This window comes from Megalops cyprinoides, chromosome 24, assembly GCF_013368585.1.
Source record: "Megalops cyprinoides isolate fMegCyp1 chromosome 24, fMegCyp1.pri, whole genome shotgun sequence".
NCBI classification, from domain to species: domain Eukaryota; kingdom Metazoa; phylum Chordata; class Actinopteri; order Elopiformes; family Megalopidae; genus Megalops; species Megalops cyprinoides.
Genome location: NC_050606.1, coordinates 13,223,943 through 13,239,002, shown reverse-complemented (window position 1 = coordinate 13,239,002; position 15,060 = coordinate 13,223,943). Strand labels below are relative to the sequence as shown.

The window sequence follows — 15,060 nt, the reverse complement described above, 5'->3', positions numbered from 1 at the left end:
GAGCATAGGCTACTTTGAACACGGTCGTGCAAATCATCCAGTCAGACTTTAAGATTACAATTTTTTTGTGTGTTAAACACATATTATTGGATCTGGAAAGAGTAGGCTAATAGATCAACAGAATTCTGCCCAACCATCCAAAAGGATGAATAATACCTGTGAAACAGGCCTACTACTGGTCACTTAAACATAGCAACGCGGAACCCCATCTGTTTTGTCTTATAAAGACAAAATGTGTAGTTAAAACACAAACCTTCTAGATATGGATTTGATCTTTTAATGTTGTAGCCATTTTATTGTAAACTATCAAGGCTGCGGTTTTAATCACAGTCTTAAGGATCGTGTTTTCTCAAAACGTAATTTTAATAGCACATAAACGTCTTTGGCAGGCTTTCAGAATGTATGATTTCTTTTTAAATGCTTGAAATTTTTTAAAAAAAGTTGATCATAACAGTCGTTAACAACAGAAACGTGGCACTGTATAAGTTATAAATTACATTACAAATGTAACTTCCAAAGCGGAAATACCAACGGTCCTTGTAACTAAGAGGTATGATTGAGGATGGAGGGCTCTGGTGTGTGTGTGTGCGAATACACATTTTTAGAGGGACACCTGTGATGAAACAAAACTATCATCTGTATCATCTGTACTAGACGCATAAATGTAGGCCTACAAATCATTATTCCTACGGGCATGCAAGCGCACTCGAAAAGATCGTGTGAAGCCAAGGTAATGCGGAGACAAAGAAAATGAATGTGCATGGGTTGATAGATCCGTTTTCTTTACTCCTGACCGTAAACTAGATTCGATCCAATGAAGGAGCAGTATTGCTTGTCTGTGTGCAACTGTCATCCGTGAATAACAGCCATGGTATGAACACAGCCTAGACAGGGATGACCGACTATATTCAGTATACAATTAACTGTTGAAATGATCATATTGAGTCAGGGCATTTAATTCAAATATAAGTGGCAATTTCACATGAATAATTTTCCTCCACCAATTTAATTACGCGCACACTTATTTAGATTTGGGTAAAGGCAATAATACATTTGAGTGATGAGACGCTACCTTTTAAATTCAGAATTGTAATTCATGTTGCCCCACAAAACGTTGTTTGGTATTAGATAAACGGATAAAGATTACAGATCACTCTGATCATCGACGGAAGAAATATGAGTAAACAACGATGAATCTAAAATTATTTTATTTGTTAGAAACTTTGCCATTTTCTGCCTGTCGTAGCCTGTATGGATTACCGAGCACACTGAGACACCGATGCCGCTGTCCCCATGGTTACGGTAGACCACAAGTACCAGGACAACAAAACTCCTGCAGAAAGCGTGCTTCAGCCCTCGACTGTTCCTGGAGACCGCCAATAATTGATACGGGATAAACAGCTTACTATACTGGCAACTAAAGAGCGTGCAAAGTAATAGAGTTGCTGGCATTACAACAAATACATCTACAGCGCGCACACACGCACACACATTTAATAGCAACAGTAATACTCCCCAGAGCATGGATTGAGTTTTATGACAAGATATAGAGTCTAGACCTAAAAAACGCCTGTAAAATCAGAATACACCTAAAACAGCCCATACAGCCATTTAAAGCCCCAAGTTATAATCGAGGAAGAATAACTGACTACATCAACAGTTTATATTTCATACACATGAGAAAGTGATATTTTGTGAAGGCAAAGTTCACGGACACCATGCCATAATCGTGGGGTTGCCATCAATCTATGTGTGAGAATACATGTTGGTGAGTAGCGCCCCCTGTTGGAGACCTTGGTACAGGGTTGCATCGGTACGATCCTATCAGGTTGTCCCTCGGTGTACGGACTGCATGTTCTTGCCTGGCAGATTTTTGGTGCAAAAAGGATAACAGCGTGTCACTACAGCGCAAATATTTGCGAGTTTGATTCAAATCAAATATATAAACAACATTAACAGGAGGATTTCACAAATAATCGTGACAAGCAGTTTTTTTTTATTATTTCATACAAAACTGTACAGTATAATGCAAACACCAGTCATAGCCCAAACTGCGACCTTTGAGAATATAAGAAAGAAAAAACTAAGGCTGGAGACAAGACACATGATTGGTTTCTTCTGGTCTTCTAACTACGTACGTCAGGCGGTCACTCAAGTCATACACACCAAAACCGACAACTTTGGAAGCCACGACTTGGACATTTTATCAATAGATCTGCGTTGGTCAGATTTTAGGCATCATGTCAATATCCTGTACCTTCCATAACCTAAATATACTGTGATAGCATAACTGTACGTAAAAAGAACCGCGTGGCTTTTCTTGTATCAGGTTTCGATGCGCATGTTGCCATTATCACGTAAAATTCTAAAAAATAATTGTAAAAAAGAAAAATTTCACAGTGCATGACTGTGAAACCAGCCTTTTCTTTTCAGCAATTCACCAATTAACTGGCTAATGAAGCTTAAAGTAAAAAAAGGCTTCCCAAAGTGCAAAGTGAAGCACATATTTAAAAGAGAGAAAAACAATAAGCACTCATAATAGTACGAGCAAGCAGTCCTAAAAACATGATTACACCGTTAAGAAAAAAAATAATGAAAGCGGCACAGTAAACAATCAATAAAGCAACAAAGTATTCATTCAAGGATTCATTAATCACTGCAAATTGCCAAGGGAATCACTGGATAATAAGATTAATTGAGCCTCTCACTTGAATTATGCATTAGCTTTAAAGCCCATCGGTCACCTTTTAAAAATTCCTTAAAAGGAAGGTTAATTTACTGTAGGATGGTCATTCCGATTATTATTTATTGCCTTTGCATAGCCTATAGTATATAAACACGTGATGTTCTCAGATTTGTGGCAGAAATAACAGGAACGGGACAAACGCATGCCTTTGATAAAGACAATAATACATTCATATAATAATGTGAAATATTTCAACCAACGTGCCACGACGGTTTAAAATCTAATGCCATACAGTGAAGTTTTCAGTACCTATCAATGACTACATTTCACTGCAAGGCTTTAAATCCGGAAAATAAGCGACTTTCTTTGCGGATCATGTAGAATACATACTTGTGATGAAAGAACCACAAACGCTGCATTCTCATTCCATCGTCATAACGTTAGGTTTTGCGAAATTGTTGCTATGGAGAAGCAACATTTGATGTGGTAAAATACTGAATTCTGTGAGCGTGCGTTCAATGTGGATACTTTTACAGTAGGCTACTACCTTCTTTTAAATATATAACAACATGAATGTGATTCATTGATTTAAAACAATCGTTACTCATCTTCTTTTATTTACTTCTTTTTGATGCATCTTTCGATTAACAGAAAACGTTTCCGCCATGAAGGGACGTCATCAACAGAGTTCCCGTTCTTTCATGAGCAGATTGCACATCAAGACAAAGTAATGACAGGTGACCCACTGATTGATCGCTTTAAATCAGTAAATTATGTGACAAAGGGATATACGTAAAAGGAAGTGCCGGTGCCATTTGCTAAGCTTCACAAATTGAAGCAGGCTGCAAAAAGTCATACAAAAATAGAACAGCGGCAAATCACCAGGCCTGGGTGGAATATGACAACAAGCTATCAAAGAGGACCTAAAAACACAGCGAGCAGTGCTATATCAGCTAATTGGACAGATCTGGGGTGATGCAAGAGTTTCCAAGTGACCAGAAAGAGGGCTGCCGCATAAAAAGTTACCAAAAAAGGTAGTCTGTTAAAAAGCAACAACTAACAAGGCCCTGCGTTGCTGTCAGTACCAGGGAAAGTCCAGAGAAGGATCATTTTAGAAAAACTAAAAAAAAAAAGCATTGCCTAAACTGATTACAGACAAACAAGCAGGCCTCAGAATAAAAGACAGAACTTGTATGCACTGCAAAGCAACACTAGTTATTAAAGTTTTGCAGTTGGAGCAATCTTACCTCGCATCCAGTCACTGCCAAAGGCGCTTGATTGTTGGGGTGTGACGACACATCGATTCATATTGATGTATCCATACAAAAACAACGGTATGGCTGTATTGACACTGCACATGAGAATCAATCCACACCACTATATTGATTTATATATGCATTTTTAATCACTTCAATGCTGCAATGAAACAAGAGCACTTGCAACAATCACAGTTATCTTTGCAGATTGTGTGTTATTTCAATGCCATTGAAGGAACTAATACTTATATATTCTACATTTCTGTAAAAGCATAGAATAATTTTAAGGTTATGTTGGATCATACTGTATCAAAAAGAATTATATCAAATTGTATCATGCTGCATAGTATCACATCAAAGTGGATTCTTATATTCTGAAATACCGTATCACTGCATCATATTGTATTGTTGTTAAGCCTGAGGTTTATCCTTGTTTGACGGCCTAGACCACTGAGGCTCAGACAAAGTATGAGGAAGCATTCAGTAGGTACAGTGCTGTGTTGCAGTCATTGACCAACTCGTGGCAGACACAGGACTAAGATGGGGCCTTTTCACGGCAGGACTGGGTCACGAAATAAGAAAATTCCAGTGAGGATAAGGATAAGGACCTTGATGATGGCACTTTCCTGACGTCACGTACAGTACACAACGACAGGTGTAGTGCAAGGCCTCTCAACTACCACCAGCATATGCTGAGACGGGGCTCGCCGTCAACAGATATAAAACCAAGGTCACTGCCTCCGCTAACAGTTCGCAGTATAATGAATGGATCAGGAGTTAATTTTTTTTTAAAATTTGAAAACCTTTTTTTTTTGCTGTGGAACTCTGACAATGACACTTATAAACTCTGGCTCCTGCTTTTGGTCACATCGGCCACCCCTGCTAGGTGGATGTAGTAGAGGCATGCAGTATTCCATAAATGCCTGGGCTATGTGGTGAGGAGGGAGTGGTAAAGCTCTCAGACTGGAAGCTAGAATGCTAGAACGATGCAAGGGGAGACTGTTCAGTTCACATGTTGGACCAAGCTGAGAATAAGCTCATGAGAAGCTGAGAAGAATCTGGGGGTACACGCTCAGGAAATGACTAGGAGCCTTTGTTAAGAGACTCGGTAAACTCAGTCATCATCCCCATGTTAGCTTTTACTTGCATTGTGAGGATGACCCAACTCATGTTCAGGACATCCAGGTAAATGTAGTCCTCCAATACGGGCTTTGTCTTCATTTATGTGCTGTTAATCACACGTTTAACTGCGCAATCTATAACACTATTAGATGGAAGGCAGGCTGTGCTCTGAATACACAATCAGCTGCTCTTATTTTCAGTGTTTTGCCACATATCACAATATTTATTCTACCGTAAAATAAAGGTATAAAAAGTATGTTTTTATAATACAAGTATGTAACAGCTGTACAGCAGCATGTATGTATCTGTATCTATTTATGTATCTGTAAATACAGGAAATAATATTTGGTGTACAATGAGACACTAAGATGCAGTGTTACTCAAATTGTGATAAGTAATTGTGCTGCCATCTAGTGGAGATTTTGCACCATATCATGTAATCAGTCAATTTAACCTTGCAATATTATGTAGAATATAACCCCTATCAAATTAAACATCAGTGATGCAAAACATGAACAAAGGAATGCTTTTGTTGTCATATTTAAGTGTCTGAAATGAACTAAGTGTGGACTTGAGAGTTGTCCATAACGTGGTTTCCCAGTGAAAATGGAGAATAAAGACCTTTATTCAAACAAGGTGTCTGTAATTGAAAGACAATTGAATCCTCATTTTCTCAGGGTATCGCCATAACACCCTTGTCCCCACGTGACAGCCAACTCAAGTGAAATAATAGCAGCTCCTATCTGAGCAAGTAATAAATGTCTGCTTTGTGTGGGTGAGAAAATACACACTGAGAAACAACATGGCCACCTCTACTATCTCCTCAAGTCTCAGAAATCTCAGTTGTCATTTTATCCAACAGATTAACTGGATTCATACACGTTATCACCGTACAGAAGGAATGTCAACAGTCACAATGATTGTGATAAATAATCCATTGGCACAACCTGATAACATAGCCATAAATATACACACCCACACTGCTGTCATCATGAAGGATTGCATTTCTGGTATGTGAAAGGAAATACAAGAAAAAATTGCTTGGTATGTCCAGGGGAACATGTTAATTGAGTCTTACTTTCACATCAAGAGGTGCCATTTAAAAATTCAGACCAGTGACCAACAAACTGTCATGTAATACATACAAAAAACTATTTTCAAAAACACAAAAAATCCAACAACAACAAATCCAACAAATCAAACACTATGGTATTTTTCTTCTATAAATGAGTAAAATATACAGTAACATGATTTTTGTGTGTCTGTGGGACTGAAAATGGGCAGGCTTTGTAAATTTTTCATATGTATGTACATATACATTACATACATACATACACACACACTATATATATGTGTATATATATATATATATATATATATATATATATACACACACACACATACATATTAGAATAACTGTAGCAAAGGGAGAGAGCAGTCACTCCACCCGGCCTCGAACCCAGGTCTACAGGGTACCTACGCCAACCGTCGGCATCCCAACAATAACATTTAATGGGATTTTTTCCTTTTATTTATTTATTTATGTATGTATGTATATATGTATGTACAGTTTGCCACCATCAGGGTGAATACAAGCATAAGTCTATGTGTGATGCATCTCTAAAGGAAGGCCCTTGCACACATGGGCATTGTGGACATGGGAATTATTCCCGAACTTTCAGACTTTTTCAGTCATCATTAACAGTGCAAATTGTTCTGGAATGTAACATGTGATGTTGCAACTGTATACAAAGTATGTGCAAGACTACAACCAATCCATAAGAAATAGGCTAAACTGACTGACTGAGGGTGTCTAAAATGACTGAGTATAAACTGATATAAACTCCAAGAAACTCTTAGAACTACACAGATAACTGGTTCAATCCCTCTCTGACACCAAAGCAATTTCAGGGACGAGTTAGGGGATGAAATTTGAACCATCCACACTGCAGGCAAAGTGCCCAAAGGTCCATAGCGCATACTACGTTGAAAGCCTTCATCCCATAAATTTCTGTAAAACATGGATGGCTGTAGAACCAATGTGTCTGAATGACACCCGCTCATGCCTATACGCAGTACTTATCAGATAGATAACAAAAAGATAAGTAAAAGCAGGCCATGTTTACAGCTATGAGAAAGAAATACCAATCTCACAATTGCAAGACCAAACGGGACAGCTCGGGTGACCAGCATACTTAGCACAACCACTACATGAACCATCCATGAATAAAGCAAATATGAAATGTCGCTTAAAATACACCATCACGGGTCATGTTTTCTCCGAATCACTCACGTTATCATAAATCCCGATAGTGTGTTTGTTTTCAATGTTGGTTTGATAATAGGCCTATACTTCATCTGGATGTAACGTGAGAACCCTGGGATATGTGATAATTTGCGACAATTTGATAATCTAGAGATTTTAGTCCTTGCTATTTCATCACGCAATCTCAAAATACTCAAACGGCATGTCGTGGTATTAAGATATCACACCCAAAATATCGGCAACGATGGTCAAATCCATCAACTGTTCCAAAGTTTCAGTAGGCTACTTACTTATATATTTCAATAGGCTTTTGCTGTCGCAGGGAGCGCTCAAACCCCGCGAATAATCCCAGGACTGACTCCCCGCTACCGAAAAGGCGCAGTTTTTCCGCACTCTTCACCCCCCTCCGTACGAGATCTGTTGCTAGCTAGTTTGGTAGGCGCCTGCGCAGTCTTTGCAGATTCGATGTCTGCTTCTCCGGTTGTTTGAACAGGAAGGCGGACATGTTTGTCGGGCAGGCAGGAGGAACTCGGGCACCTTGTGCTTTTCGAAGAAGATCGAGTTAAAGCTGATTTATCCTCGCAGAATCCGCAGGATCCGACGCGCCTGCAATGGCCACAGCCTTCGGTCTTTGAAAATGAGAGGTGTGATGTGTACGGACCGCGGGGAAATGCTTTATCGCGACTGTGTTTCAAACTGATCGAATTTGGGAGCTGAAGTTTTTTTCGCCACTTCTACCTTGCAGCTGTCAGACCCGTTTGGCTTTTTTTTTTTTCTTTCCGCAAGGCCCCTCGACATGGATACAGGCCTGGAGTAATGTAGCTATTGGTAGTTGCTTTTATGAGTAATGTAACGCGGACATTTTATTTTTTAAAACATTTAACCCACTTAGGGTATGGCTCCATCTGTAAAGGGAAGCTGAGCTAACTATCTGTTGCTGCATTTCATTTTCTTTTGTGTGTATATGTGGCTGAAGTTGTCAATCAAACTTAGCTAGTTGGCAATCCTGGAGAAACAAGAAGAAGAAAAAAGTGGACTGGGTAATTTCTTAAAATGTGGCTTTCGGTCACCCGGGATCTCGTTAAAGGTTGTCTTGAGTGTGAAAAACTCATAAGACATAAACTGTTTCTTTGATCGGTTAGCTTTAACTTCTAAGAAGGCAACTGTTTACTGCCAAGCAAACGCGAGGGAAGTAGCTAGCTAGCCAGCTAGCAAGATTTTTTTAATACACAGCGGCGTGGAGCTCGACTTGACAGCAAAAATGTCTGCTGGAGAAAGTTTGGAGGCTCGATTTGAAAAAATCGATGCCATGCTGAAGGATCCCAAATCAGAAATCAATACTGATTGCTTACTGGTAAGTTTATTTGCTCTGTAAGTTAAACGCAAATGAGCAGTTCGTGTTTATTATAATTAATGGATGTTTGCCGTTGTTGCGTGCTGTTAATAGAAAACTAGTCGACACACAAAGTTGAAGGGGAAAATTAGTTAGCCAGCAAGTAGATATTTAGCTAGCGAACGTTGGTAGCCGAACGTTTTGGTAAGCTAGAATGGGAATAGTTGTATTGCAGCATAATTGCTAACCAGCTAAGTGGAATACACGTCTGGCTTCTTTCAAACACTCAGCAAGCAAGCTATTAGTAACTACTTAACTTAGTTAGCTAATTAACGTAGACGCGTAAAACAGCCACCAATGCAGACATTTTAAACATACTCGGTATCTATAAAGAATACATAAAACATTTCAGTTGCATTTGCATTAGCTAGCTCGCTTGCTGTCTGACTTTGCGTGCGTGCAGGGTAGCTAATTAAATCGCTAGTAAGCCAGCACTTCTACTGAAATTTAAGAGCAAAATTACTTCTATGGTCAACCGACGAAATCGAGCAAGGTCACAGTTACCACGCGTTAGCTAGCTAGACCTAGTTATGTCAAAGCGGAGGCATCCGAAACGTTGGTCGCTAAGTAGCCAGCTATTTGCTTAAACGAGCTTCTTTAGGTTAGCTAATAGCCACTTAGCCTGCTGCCTAGCTATTTTAAACGGCGAGTGGCTAGCTAGCCACACACGTGAGGTTGATGGACGTTTTCACGTCGGGGTAGTTGGCGGCTCTTCCCCGCTATCATGTGAACGCAATCTCCCCGGGGGGACATTTTAGTGCATCACGACAATTTAGCGTCACTTATTTCTTCCCTCATGCGTGTGGGACAGCACTTTCCCACAAACTCTTTGGGACGTTATATTAGTCAGGAAATCGAATCTCTTAATGTTACTTCCTTCCCAAAATGATTGTTTCAGCTGGGGAGTGTAGCTTTTTTGCACTGTCAACTTGAATTGCGTTTAGAACAATGTAATGCTGTCCCGTTAAGCTAACTCCGCCACCTATCGTGTGCGTAGTTACAAAACGTGTAGTTTCTATATCTATATATGGGAAAGAAATGGCGGGGCCAAGTTCATCGTACGGTGCATAGGGTGCTGTGTTTGAGGGCTTATCTGGAAAACTGCCTGTCTTCATGAGAACAGTCTTGTTCATTCTTCTGTTTGCAAAGTGACTCAACTATCAGTGCTTCGTTGAACATTTTTTAAGCAGGATAAAACACGTTGGTTGACGGGTGCTTGTGTGGTGTGGAGCCACAAACAAGTAGTTATTTTTATATGCAAGGCCCGAGTGCTAACTGAATCTTTTGGTGAGCTGCAATTTGGGCAAAATAGCACCTCTATGCTGCAGTGATATAATCTTGGAAAATGGTATTCAAGCCACACTTTCAAGTGTCTGTGTCAGATTTTATTGGGCGTTTCAGTGGAAAATTCCAGGAGCCATATTCTGTCTCTTCTCTTTCCACAATTAAGCTTTTTTTCAGCATTTCAGGGGAATCCTAATTTACACAACAGAAACCTGCAGTGTGTAGAGGTTCAGATAGCATTTGTATTGAATATGGTGTTTGGTCACATATCATTTTGGTGTGAATTAAAAGCCGGTATTTAAGGTAGCGGTGAGGTCTTGAATTGAGGTTTCATGAGGGGAATTCAAATCCCAGTGAAGGTAGTGCAGCCCCTTGAGCTACTGTACCAAAGCTTGATTTTTCTCAATCTTTTCAGTAAGCGAGTTGCAAAAGATGTCAACAGTTTTTCCTTTTAAGTCAAACTGGACTGTGGTTCTGTTAATCAAAGTGGTCAGTAAGCCAACCGGTTAACAGTGCTGTTGGTATGCTGTTGGTGCGGCCTGTTTTTAAAAGCCCTATGTACCTTTCCCATGGGATAGATAGGCAGTCTCAAAATGTTCTGTGGTGGTGGGCCCACCACAGTAAAAAAAAAAATAATGTGACTCCGTAGAAGGCCAGAGTGTTACCATATGAGAGTGGCATGCTGGAAGTGAAGCAGCCCTTCAGAGCCGCTGCCTGCCGTGAGTTCATCCCCCCCCCTCCCTTTGCGTCTCTCCCCCCGGCGTCTGCTTGCGCCCCTCATTACTCACGACCCGGCTATGTCTCCGTCTGTCGAGCCGCAACGCCTAACCTCAGATGAACATGCCTGGCGGCTAGACTCAGGCCTTGCTTTAGTGTTAAATACAAACACGGGGCGGGGGGTGGGGGTGGGGGGGGGGTGTGTTTTAGTTTCGGTGACTCCTGGTTGGGTTTTGTGAGCACGGTCCTCTTGACTGCTTGTTGTGGTCAGCGTGCGAAGAGACACTGGTCTGTCACATGCCTGCCGTTGCTTGGAGGAAGTGTGGGAGACTCTCAGGTGGTGAGTCCTCTATTGTGCTCTCCTCGCTGTTCTCACAGTTCTGTGTTATTGACAGATCTTTATCAGACTCTCTGTGCACTTTAGTATGATACCGCTGTCTCTGTTAAGGGCATCCGTGCATATTCAGTGCTGCTGTGTTATTCACTGCTATGCAGTGACTCTCATATGGTTATTTTAATGCCTGTTTTCAGCATGATGCTCTGTCACTGTTACTGGCTGGTCAATACCTGTGTTGCTCTTGATTCCCTTACTGCTTTTGTGACATGCTTTTACTGTGTGTCATAGTGGGTGCCTTAATTGATTTGGCAGGTCACTCACGCAGAATAAGGGAACAATGATCATTCTGTTGCATCCAAGCGTGAGCGCTGTGGCTTCCCTTTCCTCAAATCTCCTATAAGCTCCTCCCACCAGACGTAATGAGGATGACAGAAGCCCAGTCAGAAGAGTCAAATAGGTTTTGACTTTGTGGAGAGGGTGTGTCTCATTTTTCTTAATGTGCATTAAATGGTAAGTTCCCGGTCCACGGAGGGCCGGTGTCCCATGACAAGTGTAGGTAATACTTAGAAGCATATATATGAGACTCCCTTCACTTAGCGTCTCCATTTTTACGCAGGGAAAAGTTAAGACAGGAAACCCAAATTGTCCTCTGTCTACAATGACATAATCTTCCAAAATACAAACGCTGGAATGTTAGTAGTACTGCTCTTAAAAGCATCAGAGCTGTTTTTAATGGCACCAGAAGTGGAAATAAGTGTTTTGTTTCTCTGTGGAAAAAAGGGGAACTGCAATCTGAAACTAGTGCAGATCTGGGCTATGAAGTTTCAGATGAGTGCTAAGCACTTTTTAATATGCCAGAGAAAGTGTGGCAGGGCAGCGTGCATCATAGCCAGTGGTCTTTTTTTTTTTTTTTTTCCCCCTGCTATGAGTCTCGCCAGTGGGAGAGACGGAACACGTGCCTCTTTAAATGAGGGTCATAAACTCTGCGTTAAATCATAGCTCTCGTGCTATGCCCACGGAATCCTCGCTTTTTAAAAACGCATCAAATGCGAGCTGCGCCAGGGTTTGACGAAAACCCCTCTTTCATCTCTGGACGGAGCACGGCATTCTGGGAGCCGCATCGGGCCCCGGCCTATTCACCAGGCCAGTCCCATTTCCTGCTGCAGCGGACCCAGAAAAGGAGATGAAAGTAAAACAATGTCTTTTTAAACCTTTAATAGCTCTATTCTGTGGCTTTATCTGCTGGGGGAAAAACTGGGAAAACTTTAAGGTTTTTTTAAACCAAGCAGTTTCTCTTATATGTTGTTGGTGGGGGGAGAGAGCAGGGCTTGTTGAGAAGTGCTCACGCTTTTTTGTGGGTCTAAAGGGTTAAGCCACATTTCCCCCTCCAGGGCACTGAGATGGCCGCTCCTTATTCCACACGATTGCAGCTTTCACAAGCCCTCAGTAAGTCTGACGGAAATGTTGTGATTGCGATTGCAAGTAAGAACAACCTAAATCTCTAGCGCCCCCCCTCCTCCCCTCCACTCCTTATAAAGACAGCTGGGAGTTTCGTTGATTTGCTGACACTAGGCCTGTTTGGAAACGGTCCAGCCGTGACATTTAAGAGTGATAAAGGAATGCGATATAAGATACAGGAATCCAAACAAACGGAAAAAGCACTCAGTAGAGCAGTTTGGATTATGTAATGGCACGGTCGCTTTCCTGCTGTTTCACAGGAAAGCCCTCAGTCCCGTCCAGAGTTTATTCGATACTTACAAATGTTGCGTTTTTGTACAAGGAGCACTTGCCAAGATGTGCTTTCTTAACCTGTCTCTTCAGATAAGCCATTTTTAAAGGAGAGGGAGGCACAAACGTATTGTGCCCCCCCCTCCAGCAGTTCTCCATTGATCTGATTAGGGTATGCACAACTGCTGCATTTAGGTGTCCGGAAGAAATGGCTGCATTTCTATGCTTACTCTCCTTACAATAGTGGTAAGGAGCAGGACTCGAAACTCAAAGGTTGCCAGGTTCGATTCCCTGCTGGGGCACTGCTCTTGTATCCTTGGGCACGGTACTTTAAAACCCACAATTGCCTTAGTAAAGGGGTAACGTGTAAAAATTGTAACGTATGCAGGTCGCTCTGGATAAGACCGTCTGCTAAACACTGATAACGTAATGAAGTGTAATGTGGCCGACATCAAACACAAAGGAGGAGTCCCCCACCCCCCCCCAAGACTTTGTCATAGAGCCCCTGCTTCTCTGCCACCCTGGCTTCAACGGCTGGAGCTCTACAAAAGCTCCCCTTTTTGTGTGGCCGACCTCGAGGTCCTGCCCGGGCGCGCGGGGTCCTCTCCCGCTGCCTCTCCTGAGCCTCGGCGGCGAGAGCGCCGCGCGGGCCGCACATCGGAGGCCGCCGAAAACACAGGCGTCTTGTTGTCTTTCGCGAGTTCCCCTCCGGTCGATGAATGGAGGCCTTTGCCTTATCCCCAGCCCCCTTTCCTCTACTCTGCCCACCGCGTAATAAAATTCCATTCCAATCAAATAAGCTCTTGTCTGTGCCTTTGCCCAGCGCCTACTCCGCTGTTTGAAAATGGCCATCTCTGTGTTCCCCGGCCTCGCTAGCGGCGCGCAGAGAATGGCGACATGGGAGTTCTGCACGAGGGCAAAGTGTGTACTTAACACATTAACTAAATTGCTATGGAAAGTTAGGGCTGCCTTCGCCTTTTCAGTGTGTCTGAGGGCCTCGCTTCAACAAAGAGGGTGGAATTATGCAGCAAAAAGTACTGTCCCAGCAACTTCAGCTCCTCAGCCAGAAATGCCAGTTTGGAGCGATATTGGGGGGTTTGGCTTTTGTGAGCGTGTTGTCCCTTTCGGCTACATGCGGAAACGCATTTTAATCAGACTCCTTTCGGAGGGCAAGTAGAGTTCTGTGGTGAGTGAACAGTTGACATGTTTGCTGTGAGACGCTGTGAACGCAGGTTTTGTGAGGCCAGAGGAATTCTGCCATACCTTGAGCCGTAATAGTGTGAGTAGTGTCGTCAGAGGGGAGGGCTCTTAAGATGGGCTGGCCATTCCAACCAAACCCTCGTACCTCAGACATGAGGAGTGAGGGGCTCCCTAACCAGTCCACTTTCACCCACAGCTTGGTCACCTTCTGCATGAGGCCTTAATAGGAGCCTCTGTGTCCATTTTGTTGATTTGAGTGGAAAAGCCCCCTTTATCTGAATGTTTTCCTCCAGTGGCTGGGTTTGGGACAGGGCGGTTGAGCTTAACTAACACACACACACACACACACACACACACACACACACACACACACACACACACACACACACACACACACACACACACAGCCAGAAAGATGTGGACCTCCTCAGTGTGCAAGGCCCTTTGTCTTTGAGTAACTTTGAGTCACACGTGTTACTTTTTTCCATTTCAGACCCAGTATTTTTTATGTTTATTTAGACTTTCAAGCTCAGAATGTTCTAAGAAACATCTAAAATCAACAACAGTTAGTGAGTCATTTAAACTTATTCGTGACTCAAGGTTAAGGACAAAGTGCGTCGTGTTTTGATTGAATAGAGGTCTTCAGACGTGTCTTTGTCATTCCTGACTGGACTGTCAGCACCTTCAGACACCAGCTCTGAGCTTGTGTAGGATGAGCTTGCGTGTAGGTGTGTGTATGTGTGTATATGTGCGCTGCACATTGACCCCAGCTGAAGCAGTCTCCAGCACAGTCACCCCTAAGGCCATTTGCTGCACAAGTTGATCTCTGTCGCAGGGGCGGAGCCACTTTGAAGTTAAAAAGGGGGCGGGGGCCAATTAAATGTTCTCACGGATATGCAGTTTCCAGATTCCTCAGAGGTGGCCCAGTGCACCTCACCTGCTCCATCACATTCTCGCACCAGTCCAGATTCCCGTCCCCAGATCCCCCCCCCCCCCCCCCCCCGGTCCCAGTTGACTGCCTGCTTTTGGACGATAAGCGAAAAGCGAGTCAAGAAGAAGCAGACCAAGCCA

The 15,060-nt window shown here is 42.5% G+C and overlaps 1 protein-coding gene across 2 annotated transcripts in view; it reads left to right on the top strand.

Moving 5' to 3' along the window:
* The first annotated feature begins 7,833 nt into the window (after positions 1 to 7,833).
* Positions 7,834 to 15,060, top strand: part of rock1 (Rho-associated, coiled-coil containing protein kinase 1) — a 69,779-nt gene continuing 62,552 nt past the window's right edge. For both annotated transcript variants that reach the window (XM_036518699.1, XM_036518698.1), the window contains exon 1: positions 7,834 to 8,684. In XM_036518699.1, the coding sequence (XP_036374592.1) occupies positions 8,592 to 8,684 (93 nt within the window). In that variant the 5' untranslated portion in view covers positions 7,834 to 8,591. The remainder of the gene's footprint in view (positions 8,685 to 15,060) is intronic.